The sequence below is a fragment of the Spea bombifrons genome, chromosome 3 (assembly GCF_027358695.1).
Source record: "Spea bombifrons isolate aSpeBom1 chromosome 3, aSpeBom1.2.pri, whole genome shotgun sequence".
Taxonomy (NCBI): Eukaryota; Metazoa; Chordata; class Amphibia; order Anura; family Pelobatidae; genus Spea; species Spea bombifrons.
Genome location: NC_071089.1, coordinates 74297305 through 74312642, shown reverse-complemented (window position 1 = coordinate 74312642; position 15338 = coordinate 74297305). Strand labels below are relative to the sequence as shown.

Genomic DNA, 15338 nt, shown 5'->3' with positions numbered 1-15338 from the left:
TAGCTTATTGGTATCAACTTATTGATGCATGCAGTTGAGAGAAACTGGAAACATTTATTTCATTTACACAGTTTAATTTCTAACGGTTTTTACAATTTCATTAGACATTATTTCTACTGTGAAGAACAAGAATAGTTTGGTCCATACCAAGCAAAGGTGGCATCCAATGACAGTTCCATCTTTAAAGTCACTGATCTCTTCATTACAATGCATTCTACTGCCAATGTTTGTCTATTGAGATGGCTGCCTCTGCCTGTGTGATTTAATACACCTGTTATCAATCGGTGCAGGTAAAGCACCTAAACTCAGTATTAAGGAGGTACACTCATAGTGTGTGTGTGTGTATGTATGTGTGTATAATGTGTATGTATATGAGAGAGAGCTCTGATTACAAGATTTTTCTGTTTGTGGTTTTCGTTTTTTCTTTTGTTTTTTGGAGGGCATCATGGAGTAATGTCAGGTTTACAGCTGTAGAGATTTAGTGCTTGGTGCGAACACTTCTCGGTTGCATTTTTAGCGTGAAGGGAGCGGGAGGGATAATGGTTCCATTAAAGTGATCAACTGCACATGCAGAAATCAGGGAGAAAGAATGCTTTTAGATGAAACCTATTTTCGTGTGTAAATGGCATCTGCTTTCAGCATAACTATTCCACCTAATACCTCTGGGTAATTCTGAAAGAACAACATTTGAAATGAGGTTATGCTCTTTGATACTGCAGGGGGGAAGACTTCTACATTGATTTATCATTATAGCAACTGTTCATGTTAAGCTCATGTGTACGTGAGCACAGGGCTGCTCAGTGTCTGTTCGGCTAACTGGAAAACCTATTTAGCTTTGTCTCCATTTACCATTTCTCTTTCCCAGTTGGCTGTTCTGGCAGTGCACTCCACATGCTTTCAAATAATAATCATAAACCCATCAACACCAAGAAATGAGCATTAATAGCACAGTATCAAGAAACGGTTAGCGGCTCCTTTTGATAAATGATTTTGTGTCTGAGTATATGGTAGAATGAGTGTTTTTAAATATCCTCTGTACCCCCCCCAAGAAATAGTATTTATTCCTTCAATCCCACCAACATAAGAACAAGAAATAACACACATTGGCTTGTTTTAATGCAGGAAATGAATGTCTTACAAGTAATTAGATCGCAATCCTCTCGTGGATTATGGTGGAGTAATATGAGATAAACAGAGGCGCATTTTATCTCTGTTAATGAATCTGGCCTATTACATACTTTCTCATTTTTTTCATTACAATGTACAGAAGGATTGCCGTTCAGATGCTTACGATACATTTATCCTCCATCATTGAATATGGCCCATTAGCTGGTGTTTATCGTCTGTTATTAATTTATGTGATGCCCATAGAGCAATTATCTGAACCTTGCTTTGTTATGCTCTGTATGCTTCAGGTTTAGCCAAGCGATGACATTGAAATTAAACAGTATTGCAGGATGACAAATTTGGCTATACAAACGCTGTCATTGACTTCAGACTTCAATTGATCCTCCTTTTTATCTCTTTGTTCACCTGTTTGATCCAACTTTATAACTATGTATATGGGCGGCTGGCATGGTGTGTGTGTGTGTGTGTGTGTGTGTGTGTGTGTGTTGTCACTTAGAACCTCAAACGCTATGATAAAAACACTATCTTTTATAGTATAGGTACACTGGATAAACCTATCCAGATGACCTTAAAGGTATGGCGGTTACCATCTAATAAAACTATTCCAGTGGCGTCTAAGTAGAAACTTGCGCTACCAATTTTTAATCTAATGCTGAAATCCCTCCATCACTTGTGATGGTATTCCATTTGTTATTATATAATCATGTATGTATTCGTCCTTTTTAACTTTTCATCCTTTTTCTATTTTCCACATCTGATCTCATCTACCACCATCAAAGGAATAGCTAAAAGGTTTCATGCAAATATCCCGTTGTTCCATATGTTTCCTCGGTGGATATTGCAGCAGAATCTTACTTCGCTCAAGGAGGAACTTGTCACATAGTCCCTGCGTTGATCCCTTTGATCAACTAATTTCCGAGAATAGGTGTTTCAGGGCCCTATTGGTTCAGTTATACTTCAAAGTGTCAATTTGTTGACAAGGAAGTGCTTGTTATCTTCTTGAGTTCACCAAGAAACCTACATCATTTCTAGCCACGTTCTTCTTCGTACATTTTTTTTTTTTTTGTGCTTCTGGCCCTAGCCCACCTTCAGTTGGTATTCCATTACGCCAAATACCTATACTTGAGATCAGACGACTTTGAAAAACAGAAGACCTTAGTTTTGAATGTGATTGTGACTATTGAGTGTTCATCCAATTAACTATACTAAAATGAACATGGGAAAGTACATTTTTTCATTTATTCCCTTTGAAGCATGAAGTTGCCGAATTAGTTTTTCATTCCACTACCCTGATGTGACATACAGTTGCATGGGCCTTATCACTACTTGTTTCTCCGACAAGAAGCGGGAGTCCGATGTTTAATTCAGTTTAGTTTCAATGTAGTCATTTTAATAGTAAAGCGTTTCTTTGCTATACTAGCTTGCCAATATGTGCATTGCGGGGAAATTTTCTTGATTTCAGCGCAAGTAATATTAAAATGGGTCATTATTTAGATTTTCATGAATCTGACAAAGAAGTCATTGGCATTCCAAAACGAAATATACAGAATACAAATTAAATTCTGCTGGCTTCATATTCTCCCCAAGTGCTTTTGGAAACATGACTTAGAAGTCCAGTCTTACGACCAAATGTTTTTCTAAACTAAGGCTAGAAAAAAAAAAAAAATTCTACAATTTACTGTTTGTAGACCACTTACAAATGGTGCAATCCAAAAGACATATAGGAAAAATGTAACATGGGGTTTTCCCTTCATATTATACATGGGCGGTACCGTCTTTTTTTGTTGTTTTTGTATACTCGGGGTATTTAACTCAAAGCCATACAAAATGACTCCTCCTATAATTTTTGTAGCCAAAGTTTTGTATACATTTATCGATTCATCAAAAAAGTCTGTGTGGGCCAATTCGCGCATATCCTGTTTCAGCCATATTTAATACTTGCTTTCCCAGTGTATATAAGCCATAAAGGCTAATGTTTACAGCATGCTGTTAACCCTTAATGCATTGTGGGGACCTGATGACACAGGTAGAGGTGCCCTGTTTTTCTCTGATGCCGCAGTGCCTGCTCCTGTTGCATGTCCTGATGGGACTGTTGCCATGAGCTCGTTCTCCTGCCTGTGTGACTCAGTGCCAGCTGCTCCTGTACCTCTGCAAGTAAATGAATTCGTATGTTGCTCTGCCTGCCTTGCCTTTACTAATTCTGATCATCTGCCTTGCTTCTCTTCTTATCCCTTTCATCTGCTTTGTACAGACGTCGGCCTCTGATGCTGGGCAGCCCTCGGCATCCTCTCCTTCTCTGCAAGCTGCTGCTGAGAAAAGCAAATTGGAGGTATCATCTCATTTTCCCGTGTGAAATTTTCAAGCAGACAGCGTTGCGGTAATACGGTGCACAGATGATCTGCAAATTGGCTACACCGCAGAATGCAAAATCTCTGCTCTTGGCTGTTGGCGTCCTGTTCCTCATCATTGGTGTTTGCCCAAGAGAGGAACAAGCTATGCTTAATCTTATTGGCCTTTTAGTCTAATATAAAAGCAATTTTATAGTCGAGTATGACAAACTGAGTTTAACTCGTACGTTAAAAAAATGTATATTTTCTCATATACATCATTGGTGTTTACAAAAAGTTGGCTTCCCTGGCTTTAGGAGAAGCCAGAATTGCAGCTTAGAATGTCTCTGAAAGAAGAAAGATCTCCCCATCTCTCATAAGCAATTTAGGACCAATACCCCTCATGCACAAAAGTGCTGAGTATAAGACTGGCTATCCACAATACGCAAAGCTTCTAGATCCTATGAACTGCAATTAGTTTGATTTGCTAGCTGCGCCTTTTACATTACATGCAGATCCCTTAGGAAGCAATCATTTTGTACTCTGCTACTAGATTAATACACGGTTGCTATTGCAGATCTCTATTTTTACTCCTATAATAATCAATACCATTAGGTGTTGATACCTTTTTATTGGACCAGCATAGAAATAGGTGTGTTTTGATTGAAGTCAATGGAATTGACTCTTCTCTATTCCATCTGAACAGACCGCTGAGGTCGTGAAAGCTGATGTAACATTACCTTTTTTTTTTTTATGACGCTATCAACTGCGACTAACCACTGCCGGAGTTCCAAGCTCATAATTAACTCCACTTTTAGCCTTTACTGGAGTGTAAGGAAGTGTTTACGTTAACTTGATTCATCTCAAACAAATATAACGAAGAAGTATTTAAAGAGATGCTTATGTTTAAAGCATTTTAATTAACGATCTATAGCTTGATATAGTTGTGATGTTGGGCAGTTTAATGTATAGCTTTCTTTTTTCTCTAAGTGTTAACTTAGTATAATGGCAATCCTGTTTGATAGTAACTCATATCATTCACACTGATAGTTTCCAATGCCTACCTCGGTGCATATGTTACACTGAAAGACCATATAGAATTTATATATGGAGGAGAAGAAAGCATTTAAAATACTTATTTTTCTTCTATTGTAGAAAGAAAAGGAGAAAAAGAAGGAAGATAAGAAGAAAGACAAAGATAGTGAAAAATCTGTTAAAGCTGTCGGTAGTGAAAAGGTAAGTCCAAAAAGACACCTGAGCCAGTCCTGGTTCCTTCCTCCTAGAGCAGAGTTTGATTTCATTTGAATTGTGTTTTGACTTTCTTCTCTAGAGCCAAACTCTAAGCAAATAAAGTGTCAGATGCTTTGGTTTTGAAGCTACATACTCCAGTGAGATTTTGTTGCGATGGGAGTATGATCCCACATTCTTTATATGAATATGTATATAGTTCAGATATTTTACAGGCCAGCCTCTCCCTCTTCCCTCTCTCCTCCCTCCCCTTTTTTATTTTTAAATATTCCATCTTCTGATGCAATATGTGTGTGGATATGGATATAATATATATATATATATATATATAATATAGTTATATATATATGATCTGTTGCTTCCCTAACTGTGTATTTTTTTTTTTCTTTTCTATAAAATGATGATAGATTATTATAGGTAATATGTATTGGAAATCTACATTAGGTGGCAGAATTATCATAAGCTTAGCAACAAGTCCCAGTTTGCCTTCTGTTTTATTATTTTGGGCTTGTCGTCTACTATATTAAGCGCTGCATCAATTGCAAGCTAGATGAAAGAAAGAATTGTGTTTGATAGTAGACGCTGCCGGTGAACAGTGTCCTGTTTGTGTTGTGTGTGGATAGACCTTTTAAGTTGTGGTATTGTAGCCTCTGTCCCTCCTAACGAATAGTAAACATTCAGTGTTGGTTAATGGCCTCATTAGAAGTCGAATGCTGCCTTGGAAATATCCTCTGTTGGGCTTGTGAAGTGGAAGATAAGCGGGCCCGTGTATCAAGCGGTCATGTAAATGTGTGTTTTTGCAGTGCTGCTTGCTAGAATATTCTCTTGTTCAGATACCATTGTGCTTCTTTTTGTTTTCTCTCTCCTGTTGTGTTCAGAAATCTCTACCGTATACCTTTTTTGAAATGTAATACATTTTACTGCAAAGCCGTGAATTTTTCTGTAGCATTTGAGTGCAGATTTTCACGTGTTCGCTGTTTAACCCTGCCTTGCCTTGGATCATGGCAATAACCATTTAATACTAGCCGGTCACATAGCTGTCGTGTGCAAGCCTCTTCCCCACCGCCCCAATAGCATTGTAATGGCATGAGTGTGACCTTCACTTTAATTAAAGGCATAGTTAACAAAACGTTAGAAGCTGGCCAATGATTTGTAATCGTGTTTCTATTTGTGTATTACACATTTTGCTACATACAGCGAAGCTTGCATAACTTATAGCTGATTGTGTTTTTCCCAGTCCATTATATTTCCAATGCGACTACATGCCAAGATACAGCTATCCAGCTACACGTATCATACACAGTCATGTGAAGACACCTTGGCTATTGCCAGTTTGAGGCAGGTACGCGTTATCACAACTTTTATAAATACATATTACAATGGTAGCGTTTTCAACACAAGCACATGAGGGTCTGTGCAGCTTTTATGCCTCTAGAACTGAATGGAGGTTGGTATATCACATGCATGAAGATATGGAAAGAAGATGGCGGCAAATGCATATGGGGGGGGATTTATGCGCTTGCAAAAAAGATTCCCTGAAAACGTAGTGACCACGTAGTCATGGCCAGTATGTCCTTCTAACTGGCCCCATTTCAACTAATCAGTTATGCCATCCAACACCAGAATATAGTACATGGTGTGTCTAGGTAACACAACATGGCCAGTTATATAGACATATCTGTTGTGAAAAGTTAAAATCAGTCTGCGTGGAATTACGTTTCTGATTATGTATTGTGAGATCCCAGCTGTTTTAGCTGTAAAGAAGAAAAAAGTACTCTGTTTCCTTACTGCAAACAGTAGTGTATTAAAATCCTTTCATATTGAGGGACAAACATGCTTTATGTTTATTTGCTTTATTGTTGGCTACGAGATAGAAAAAGGCCTATTTTGTAAATATTTGTCAGCATTGGGTAAACCAGGCGCTGAATTGCTTCTTCGCTGATGTGCGTTTGGTTTATGTATACATTAATGAGTTGGTCTTCACACACAGAAGCCATTATTTTATGATAAATATCCTGTGAAAATCAGCCTTTTTTTGTTCTGTTTGGATGCATTTGGCCCACATGTTACAAGTGTTTCTATCCATATGCTCTAAAATTGGTTTTAACATGTCGCGGATAAAGCAGCTGACTTGAAAGCGTTGCGAGCAAATGCAGTAAATGATACATCCGCGTTTTCCTGTCAATTAGATTAGATTAAATTAGCATGGTTATATTGGCCTTGTAAAATGAATCACCGTGTAATCAAATCAGGGCTCCTGTATTCTCTTTTAACTTGGTGTATTTTCTGGCAAAAGTGTCTCTGAAAATGTTGGCAAAAGCTTTTAATATTCCAAATACTATCAAACAGCTGGTTCTCATTTGTTTTCCCCTTTCAAAGTACGGCTTGCTTATTTTAACAAACACAATAATTCCTGATTTTCTAATGTCGCTCTCTGGCTTTTAATACCAGTCCCCCTGGGCAATTAAACAAATGATTCTAATAGCTCTACATCACGCTCTGTAGTATGTATTCAAGAAGGTTACTTTTGAAGAGATGGAACGTCCTAATTTAACATCTTGGATTTATGTACTGAGTGAATATGGCTTTTTTTTTGTGTGTAGAAAGTCATCACCTTGCCACCATGTTTGGAACTCTACAGGTCACGGTCCTCTTTCTCCGGGGCAGAGGAGCCGTGTTTAGCTCTGCCCATTTAATGGTACTTAGGGCCAGCTCCATCCTTGTTTGTGACTAGGTTCCCACAGCTAGCCCCATCCAGCGCTGAGGCTCATCCCTTGCATGACAAGGCCTGCTCCATCTCCAAGCCACTACCTTAGAGGAAGAGCTTCCCAGGTATATTTTCCACATGCCATCTTAAGTGTCCTGCAGTGCAAACATAATAATCCACTGAAACGTATGACAACTGTCACCATGACACCAAATTAGTATAGATCTTACCTTTGAAGCCATATCACGCTGACCTACCGGGAGATGTCTGGGACAGTTTTCAGGACAGTTTTTAATCTTTTCCTTTTAATTTAAAATAGTATCCCTTAGCTTCACTAGCATTACAAGAGTAACACTTGAGACATGAAGTACTAGTTGTACACTTCTTGGCCAATTTTGCCCCCTAAGTGACCCATGTGTTTTAGTATTGAAAAACACTCCAACCATAATATGATGTACACTTGGCTAAACAGCACTGATTTGCTGCTTAAAGCGGCCAATCACTGCCAGAAGACCACTCCTGTTTAACTCAGAGGGAGCACCGAATAAGAGTGGTTGGTGGGTAGGGTGGTGTCCCAATAGACTCCTTGGTATTTTTCCTCAAGTCAGTGCTACAGCTGTTTACTACTTTAAGGATTGATATTTTGTTTCTTCCCTGTGATTGCTACTTTAAACATTTATATTTAGCATTCATGAAAGAATAATGGATATTTTACTGATAGGCTGGTAGATAAGTGGCACATCTTTTCAGCCGAGTTGATAGAGCCTAATACAGTAAGGTGTGTGTGTGTGTGTGTGTGGGGGGGGTTAACATGCAAAGGGTAGGCATAGCATTATCCTGAATATAAGACCAAATATATATATACACAGACTAAATAGAATTTAAAGGCTGGAAACACAGACAATGTGAAAATGTACAAAACTTTGTGGTTTTGTTATATCTTTTTAACTTCATGCTCTTTCCCAGCTAGCTTAGATGACATTTTACCGTTCTCAAGCCACCAACACAGATGACTTTTTGCAGTCCCATTGTGCGCAGCGTCTATCTAGGAGGCCTTTCCTCACTGGTTTTATCATGCGTTCATTTTTTTCTTTTCCTTTTTTCCTATTGTAGCTTCAAGTCAAGGTAAAAATGCATTAAAAGGTCATGTAAGGAGCTTATGGATGGGCGTTTCAATTTGTAGGCTATCAATATTAGACAAGGACTCCTGTGATGGTTAGAAGAAAGTAATTTTTATTTCCTCCACAGGGAATGGCTTCTTTAGTTTCAGGTCTGTAAGAAAATGTGTTCTTCCCACTGAGATGGGAATTTTAGGGTAAAAAACGGAATTGGTTGCTGATGGTAGAATATAGCCTTAGATATGAAAGTATTAAAAGTGATTTAATGGATTTATGGTTCTATAACTGCTCCCTATGAATATTATACCTAGCTGTGGATCTAATTTGTTCAGTGTTCCTTTGCCCATAAGCCCTGTGCTGATCCTTCTAAAACCGAAATGCCACGAGAAAGATTGTGATTCAGAACCGCAGAATAACTTTCTTTCGGTCTTTATGAAATGTTCCTCAAAGATAAATAGAAATGTTACTAATATTTGTGGCCCTCTCTTTTCAGCTTTTCCAGAACCTAGTGAAAAGAAAAAATTGAATTTTTAATGAGTTTTCTTTGAATAAACCAGGAGTAGTGTGTAATCTGAATCCATATTCTACCATTTATAGATGATAGGTGAAATATTTGTCCTCTTACAGACTTGGAACATAATGTATTTTGCAATCTTTCACAAGGTGCTGGGTGGAAGAGAATACATAATTTTCATTTACTAAATAACTGATTTTTTTTTTTTTTTTACCTAGGACTGAAATAATGCACAGCATATTTTGTTGCAGGGCTGCTATCGTGGCTGATTTTTAATGAACCCAATAAATGTAAACCTATTAAGGCGCTTTAGTGTTCTCTTCAGGTTTAATTAAATGGATGAAGTAGGTGGGAATGCACAGCGTAAATAATTTAATGAGTCTCAAACACTCATTCTGCGGCCTCAGCCATGTGTGTCTCAGTACTGTCCTTGTACGGGAAAAATAATGGCAGAATTTCTCATTTTGTGTGCCCTGGCGGGTGTTTAGAAAATAATGTTCAGTTATAGATTACTTCATTTTAGTTTTAGACATTCGTTAATGTTACTTCATATAATGCAGGCTTTTTTCCCCCTACTGAGTTTTATCCACTCTCCCTAGGGTTATTCGCTAAATGGAGCTGTAGATGTAGGTAGTTGTAGATTTAACTACTTGGCAACACTGGCTAGTTTCAGAAAGAACTGATGTGGCCCTGTGCAATGAATTATTCAGTGGAGGAGGAGACTTTGGTCCTGAATAACATCGTTAAATTGGTGAGATTTCTCAAGCCAAGCTCTACTTACTGGAGACGGTTGTTGATGGACCTTTTTAATGTGTGGTGACATCAAGAAGTTAAAACCATAACTCTCTTCAACTCTACCTTTAGTGAATTGGCCCCACTGATTTAATAATGCTTTATACAGCGACTCTCAAGCTATTCATGGAGCAGGGGCATACTGGGGCTTGTCCATTTATTACGTAAAGTGAAGACTGTTTAGAATATGCAGATAAGTTGCAGTTTCAATGTAAACTGCCTTTGTTAGTGAATACTTAATTGGGTGCATATTTTACTGCAAAAACAAACGTTAAATCCACACATCACAACATGGATGACCCGCAGCTTCCGTCTCTCATCGTCCTCTCGTCCTCTCTCTAGCATGTCTAGTAACCTGGCCCCCACTATCCAGTCCTTCTATCTCACTATCCCACTATCTAGCCCATCTTCTCCAACGCTTTAGGGAGTCTAAAGTTCACTTGATCAAACATACGGTATATGCTGGTATAAATGTAAGCGACTAACGATGCTTGTAGAAAGAAAACCATTGTCTGAATAGCTACTGAAAGAATACATAAAAATGGAGCATTGGGCTTGTATAAGCGATCTCTGGTTATAATTGCTTGGTAATAATGAAATCTCCCGTGCATTGTGACCTGTGACTAACCTTATGCCATAACTGCCCTTGCGTTATATAACAAACAAAACAATAAATAAGTTAATGGAAAGAAGACACTTCTTGTTATTGGTATAATATGGGAAATAAATGTATGTATTGATTAATATATTGGGTTACATTGACCTTGATTATAGTGAATTGGCTGCCCTCTCTGACTTCTTAGTGCTTCACATTACAGAAATTGATTTCAAGGCCAGGAGGCAGTTTGCTGGGAAACATATCTTCAAATTAGCTTTCAAAACATGATTAGATTTAGAAACAAGAACTGGAGTGGAAAATGGAATACTTTGTGAATAGCAACTGAGCTAAACATAACACGACGATTCCATTTACTGGCTCCAAATATATTTTTCTTAGTAGCGCAAAGGTCTGCTAACTTGATAAGTGTTTGATTGTCATTGTTAAACAATGGATCAGAATTCCAAACAATGTCACATACTAATAAGTTTAATGTTTCATTACCAAGGTTGGAACCTCATACGCTATATTAAGTTGACTTGGTTTTTTTCCTTATGCAGTATGTTTGTTTTTTTCCAAATCTAGATTTCCTGCATTTTCAGCCATTGCCATTGAGATCAATAACAAGCTCACATTGGTTCTTAGAATAACTAATGCCTGGTGACCTTCTGTACAGTGATTTTCCAGTTCTCTGCATCATACGCTACAGTCGCTGAAGACTTTAGAATGTTCCCATAAAGTGCTAGACGGCTTTCAGATCTGTTGTGAAAAATGCTTGGAGTTGGAAACCACTTTTATCATAAAACAAACCAAATGTTACAAAATGTCTCCATTCCTATCTAGCCTTTGAATTGGGGAAACTAGTTTCCTGAAATGATGTAGCTATGAATAATCACTTGAGTAAATGTCACCTAAACCAGATGATAAATCCAAACATTCACACACGGTGTATTCCCAAAGTCTTATACGCACAAAGAGCTACAGGTCAAAGCAGGGCCTGAGCAGAATCTTCAGTTCAGGGCTCTTTACTCCATTTATGTCCATCATAACACTGAAGGTGAAGGTTCTTGCTCTTTTTCAACATCCTTAATTTTTTACATTGTCGTTGCGCTTGGTGATGTGAGACTTGCATGCAGCTGCTAGGCCATGGAAACCCATTCCTTGAAGCGCTTGCCCTGCAGTTTTTGTGCTGATATTAATACTAGTGAAACTCTTCAGCTATGGAATTGGTAGAGCATTGGCGACTCTTAAGCACCATATGACTCAACACTCTGTGACTTTACAGGGCCTTCTACTTCGTGACTGAGAAGCTGCTGTTACTAAACGCTTCCACTTTCCAATAATGCCACTTACAGTTAACCGTGGAATATCTAGGGATGAAATTTCACAAACTGACTTATTGCAAAGGTGACATGCCATCACTATCGCAGTACCACACGCATTCACTGAGCTCTTCAGAATTACCCTTTTTTTCACTTGTTTGTAAACGCAGACTGTGTGGCTTGATTTTATACACCTGTGGCAACAGGTCTAATTGAAACACCTGAATTCAAGAATTTTAACCCCTTAATGACAAAGCCCGTACATGTATGGGCTCAAAATACATTGTTTTCAATGGGTTTAGGGACCGCCCATTGTCCTTAAGGGGTTAAGGTGTCCTAATACTATTGTCCATATAGTGTGTGCTTACGGGGATTAACCCCTTCCGTACCGGGACGTACCTGGTACTTCCTGGTTAACAGTCACCGGTAGACCGGGACGTACCAGGTACGTCTCCTCCAAAAAACGCCCCCACATCACCACAATCGCGGTGATCGCGGGGGCGCTGCTGCTGCCGTCTGCCCAGGAGTCCTGGGCAGACAGCACAGCCTGTCTAAGCCCTCCCCCAAGCCTACGATCACTCCCACGGAGTGATTCTCTAGGCAGAAACAGCGATTGCAGAAAAATCTGCAATCGCTGTTTCAGCTGCCACAGGCAGCTTCAGGGAAGGGGTGGGGGTGTTGAATGGGTCCCCACACAAGTGTGGGGACCTGATCCAACACCCCCCTGCTGCCTGATCGCTCCATGAGAGCATCAGTGCAGCGTTAACCCCTTCAATGCCGCGATCGCTGCATTCAATGCCGCGATCGCGGCATTGAAGGGGTTAATTCCCGTTTTTTAGGGGGTTCTGCTACTGGTGGTCTGCCTGGAAGCCCAGGCAGACCTCCAGCAGCAAAAACGAACCCCCAGAAGTCCTCTGATCAGCCCTGTAGGGCTGATCAGAGAGACTCCTCTCCCACAATCTCCAGTCCACTGGAGATTGTGTCCCAGCTGCCAGAGGCAGCTTCAGGGACAGGGAGACAGGGCTCTTTGGTCTCCACATTAGTGTGGAGACCAGCCCCCCCACCCCCACCCCCACCCCCCATAGTTAACCCCTACCCCCCCTCTTCCTCAATTAACCCCTTCAATGCTGCGATTGTTTATGACCCCCATCGCAGCATTGCAGGGGTTAATATTAGTCCCCACAAGCTTGTGGGGACTAAATATCAATCAATGCTGTGCTTCAATGGAGCATCAGCATTGAAAGAGTTAAAAAAAAAAAAAAAAAAAAATAATAATTTTTTTAAAAAAAATACTAATAAAATAATAAATAAAAAAAATAATAAAAATAATAATAAAAAAAATACCAGCACTGACCTGAAAGTCCAGGGTGCTTCCAGGTCAAATGCTGGGCTGATCAGATCGCTCCTGGCCAATAGGAGTGATCGGATCATTATGGCAGCCCACGGATGACCCTGCTCTACAAAGAGAGAGGGGTCATCTAGGGTAATTATGAAAAAACACAAATTATTAATAAATGAAATAATCATAATTATTACCTGATCACTTGTCGGTGACATTTTAAGTCGCTGATTATTGATCGGTCTCCCTGATTGATGTCAGCGGCCTAAACCTGTCACTTACAAGCAATCTGATAAAAAAAAATATTTAAAAAAATGTAGATGCACATGTTCCAGTTTTGCCCTCATAGCTTCCTCAAAAAATGCATGAACCATGCATGTGAGGTCTTGTTGGAATCAGGGGATCTTGGTGAACAAAATGTGGTGTTTTCTTCCACTGTTGCACTTATGGTGTGCAAGAAATTCAGTGCAACATTGAAATGTATGCGTTAAAAACGCAATAAAATAATTTCCCTGTGAAGTTTGGCAGAAACGAGTGAAGAAATGGCTAGCTGAAAACTGTCAAAACTACCCTAGTTGAACACCTTGACTTGTCTACTGTTCATAAATATATACTTTTATGGGGTAATTTACAGCGGGGGGCTTCCAAAATGTCCCAAATGGGATATGGGCCCAGGAAACCAATTTCTGAAAATTCCAAATGTGAAAACGAAAATGCGCATGTTCCAGTTTTGCCCTCATAGCTTCCTCAAAAAATGCATGAACCATGCATGTGAGGCCTTGTTGGAACCGGGGGATGTTGGTGAACACAATTTGGTGTTTTTTTCTGCAGTTGCACAAATTCTATACAAAATATAATATAAAATCTAAAGCAACATTGCAACATATGCAAAAAAACCCAAAAAAATATAAAAATACCTCAAAATTTGGCAGCAACTGGCGATAAAATCCCTGTTTGAAAAGTGTCAAAATGACCCTAGTTGTACACCTTGACTTACCTACTTTTCATAAACATATAATTTTGGGGGGATAATCAGTATCTGTGACAACTATTGCAGTTATTAGACTACCATGCCAAATTTGCAAAAAATTACATTTCAAAAACACGATGCATGCCTAGCAATATTTGCCCTATACTGGTCAAAATAGATGAAAATCCTGGCCATGTTGGGTGGTTTCCAAATCAGGACAACTCAATGAATATATTTGGGATAATTTTTTCCCATTGGTTCAATGTGTGTACAATTTGTATGTATACAAAACTGTAAAAAAATGCGTTTTTTTCATTTTTTCACCACTTTTTCCAGTTTATTTCAAACAAAACAATGTACTACCCAGCTTAATATGGTTTCAAATGAAAGCCCTACTTGTCCTAAAAAAAACAATATATGATTTGTGTGGGTGCACCAATTAATAAGAGAGAAATTACAGTTGAAGAAAGACATGGCAAAAACACAAAAACGGCTCCGGTCCTTTAGCGACACGTTAGTATCAAAATCCCGGTCCTGAAGGGGATAAATGTGTAAACTTGTTTATACACAAGTGAGGACGTGTAACAGTTGCTGGGTTACTTACATTTTTCAGCAGGGTAGGGGAAGTAACCCAGTTAGTTGTTTGGTTCTAAAGTTATAAAATTTGTTGGTAGAATAGCGTGATTGGTTCCTGGTAGATGGGGACTGAAGGATTGACTTGCTCAAAGTCTGAAAGTAGCTTGTTAAGTACACGAGTATGGATGGTCAATGGTGTCTGCAGCCCTTTACCATCCGTACTGGCATCCTTAACAAGCTACTTGCAGGTACTTTTAACAAGTCGCTCATCAAGGCCTCTTATGCTTGACAGTCTCCTCATGTCCAGTTTCACAACCACTTACGTCTGAAGAAGCTAGTATTGGTGAAACGCGTCTTACTTTTTTAATTTTAATATTTGATATTGTAAAAAAACAAGCATATACAATAGTTTTTATACTACTACTGTCCATTATGTAATATTATAAACCAGACATCCATATAAGTATGAGTTCTATGTTCTCAACATTATGACATGGCAATTTATTTGTAATAAAAGACACACCCGGCTTTGCTGAGATGTCTCGGCATTAAATCCAGTGGTTTTATTTGATTTTGTTCCAATAAAGTTCCTTTATGTACAGTCCTTGAGGCTGTCCTTGTAGGCAGCAATGTGATATTTTGGATGACTTTCCATGCGAAAACATCACACTGAGCTGTTTATGGCCTTGTTAATGAAGT

At 38.9% G+C, this 15338-nt stretch overlaps 1 protein-coding gene across 2 annotated transcripts in view; it reads left to right on the top strand.

Annotated features, from left to right (window-relative positions):
• SMAP1 (small ArfGAP 1) overlaps positions 1-15338 on the top strand; it is a 118330-nt gene that overhangs the window by 57490 nt on the left and 45502 nt on the right. The window contains exons 5-6 of one of the 2 annotated variants that reach the window (XM_053461169.1): positions 3380-3457; positions 4611-4691. In XM_053461169.1, the coding sequence (XP_053317144.1) occupies positions 3380-3457; positions 4611-4691 (159 nt within the window). The remainder of the gene's footprint in view (positions 1-3379; positions 3458-4610; positions 4692-15338) is intronic. The other variant, XM_053461170.1, reaches the window with a different exon arrangement.